Genomic DNA, 2,500 nt, shown 5'->3' with positions numbered 1-2,500 from the left:
ACACACACGCGCACGCGCACGCGCACGCGCACACACACACACACACACACACACACACACACACACACACACACACACACACACACACACACACACACACACACAGGGTCCAGGAGATCTAATGATCATTTGGTTTGTTGGTGTAAAATCTTATTTTCCAGTGTTCAAAAGTGCCAGAGTTGGACTGCACAGAATACACATGGGTATGCACAAACAGACAGACAGATAGCTGGATGGCATAGTAGAAGTTACCTGCTGACCTGTCTAATGGGGTGAGGTCATAAGGTATTGCCTTGAAGTCCATATCGAGTTCCTATTTTTGCTTTTGAATATGGGCCATATCGGTTTAGGGAGTGTTCAACAGTTGTCAGAGTGAAATAGGTCTATGCATGTTTCACTGCTTAATTTCCTGAGATCGCTTTGCCCTAAATTTGATCAAGAGGACTTCAAATTATGCCAGTGACCTCATGAATGATAATACATTTTTGCTTTCGACACATATAAGGTTTCCAGGGTAGTTTCTTTTTAATGGTTTGCATGGGAATAGTAGGGACTACAATTCACCATAATAACCAAATGTAGAGTTGTAAGTACAGCATATCTCAGAGGCTTTGGAAACCATTCCAGACATTTGTTTCTTCAGATAAGATTCTCGTCTCATCAGGTCTCTTATTTAGAAAACGGAAAATAGTGTGGGAGGATATTCTTTCTGTCAGCGTGGATTACAACAGCGATAGACAAAATGATTCAGTAGATGAGTCAGAATGATACATTAGTGTCTGTTTAAGTGGTAATGGGTTTGTGGTCAGTTTGATGTCAGTCTTAATTTCCGGAATTTCGAGTGTGACTCATAGGGAACTTACTGACCTGTAAGATGTTATTAAACTGCTATCAATTTGAGAAACGGAGATATTTATTGTAAGGCAAATCAAGTACCTCTCAGTAAGTGATGAACTTTACAAATCTACCTAAAGGATAATAAATCGTGTACACCTGTGTACATACTGTACACATACTCAAGTTGAACGCTTGCCTTCTCCACATTGAGCCAACACTTTCATTGAAATTAGTACCAGGTTTTGCACATGCTGAACCTACATGAATGTTGTTTTATTCCATGTTTTGGTAAAGTCTGGCCAAATGAATCATATGGGCATGCATGAGCCTATAGAACATACAGTATAACAAGGTTTATTATCTGTGTACATCACAGTATTTCACAAAAGTGGGAGATAAATCATCACCCTGTTCAGTCCCTCCTAATAAAAGTGAGATCCAACTAGATTCTAGGATCACTACATATACTTCTTGAGATCTCACAGTATACCGTAAAGCCATGTCATACTTTGTCATACGACAAAGTATATATCAGGCTTAAAAGATGTCCTGGCATGTCATGAGGTACAGGAAAAGACACTCAAAAACGAGATATTTCACTCAACTCGTGCCGTCTCCATTTCAATTTCCAGCTTACCTGTTTGTGCAGGCTTTCCATCTCCCCCTCCAGCGTCTGGAGGAAGCGCTGCCGTTCAGTCAGCTCACTCTGAGCTCCTCTCAGCGCCTCGTTGCTCTCCTTGACTTCATTCTGCACATTGTCCAACTGCAGAGGAGACACACATTTTAATTCATTCTATTTTTATGGTATCCTCATGGTGAGGATGTGGTCTGTGAAATGGACCGTAGCTACATTTCAGTCATTTTGTTTTTGCTTTTGTATTTGTATTCCCACTAACTGAGTTGGACAGTTTGACCCAAACGTGAATATCAGATTAATTGCAAACTTCCTGAGAATTCGTAGAGAATTACATTCATGATTATTCTCTCCAGAAAGCTGGCACTGAAGGAGGGCTACAAAATATTCCTTTCAGAATTAGAAAGTTGCCATAGGGATTGATGGGGTGGGGTGGGTTTATGAGAGATGACTTGCAATACTGTCTAGTGGTGTTTTCTCCTTTTTTCCTTTGGTATTGCAATTATTATATTGTTTTGTTAAAAAAAATAATTAAAGTCTTCCACCACTGACCTTCTTGCGGTACCACTGCTCCGCCTGGTCCTTGTTCTTCTTCACAATGCCTTCATACTGAGACCGCATGTCTGACAGAACTAGGCCCAGGTCTGGACCACGGGCAGAGTCAACCTCCACATTCACCTCATCTCTGGCAATACGAGACTTCATCTGGTCGAGTTCCTACAGAGACGGGCAAGAGTGTCCAGAAAAGGCTTAGTGTAACACAAAGGTATTACCTTCATATCATGACACTTTGTGTAAAAAGCATTTTGTTAATGCTAAAATGTTAAGGCTCTATATTCTGAGTTATCATTGCTATAGAGTCCTGACTGGATGAAATTGGTATCCATAGATTATTCATATAGAGCTGGAGAGATGATTACTATTGGAATAATAGACCTATATATGTATTATAAATATATCACCTACACCGCCTTTAAGTGATGTGTTAGCGTGGACATGTGGGCAGGTATGTTTCCGCTTTAGTTTTTT

The 2,500-nt window shown here is 40.4% G+C and overlaps 1 protein-coding gene across 1 annotated transcript in view; it reads right to left on the bottom strand.

Annotated features, from left to right (window-relative positions):
- LOC308077980 (keratin, type I cytoskeletal 18) overlaps positions 1-2,500 on the bottom strand; it is an 11,928-nt gene that overhangs the window by 3,070 nt on the left and 6,358 nt on the right. The window contains exons 6-7 of the mRNA XM_080419007.1: positions 2,024-2,188; positions 1,475-1,600 (exon numbers count right to left, since the gene is read on the bottom strand). Coding sequence (XP_080275133.1) covers positions 1,475-1,600; positions 2,024-2,188 — 291 coding nt within the window. The remainder of the gene's footprint in view (positions 1-1,474; positions 1,601-2,023; positions 2,189-2,500) is intronic.

Source organism: Gymnoscopelus braueri, assembly GCF_963280865.1.
Source record: "Gymnoscopelus braueri genome assembly, chromosome: 22".
Lineage (NCBI taxonomy): Eukaryota > Metazoa > Chordata > Actinopteri > Myctophiformes > Myctophidae > Gymnoscopelus > Gymnoscopelus braueri.
This window is presented reverse-complemented; position numbering and strand designations above follow the sequence as displayed.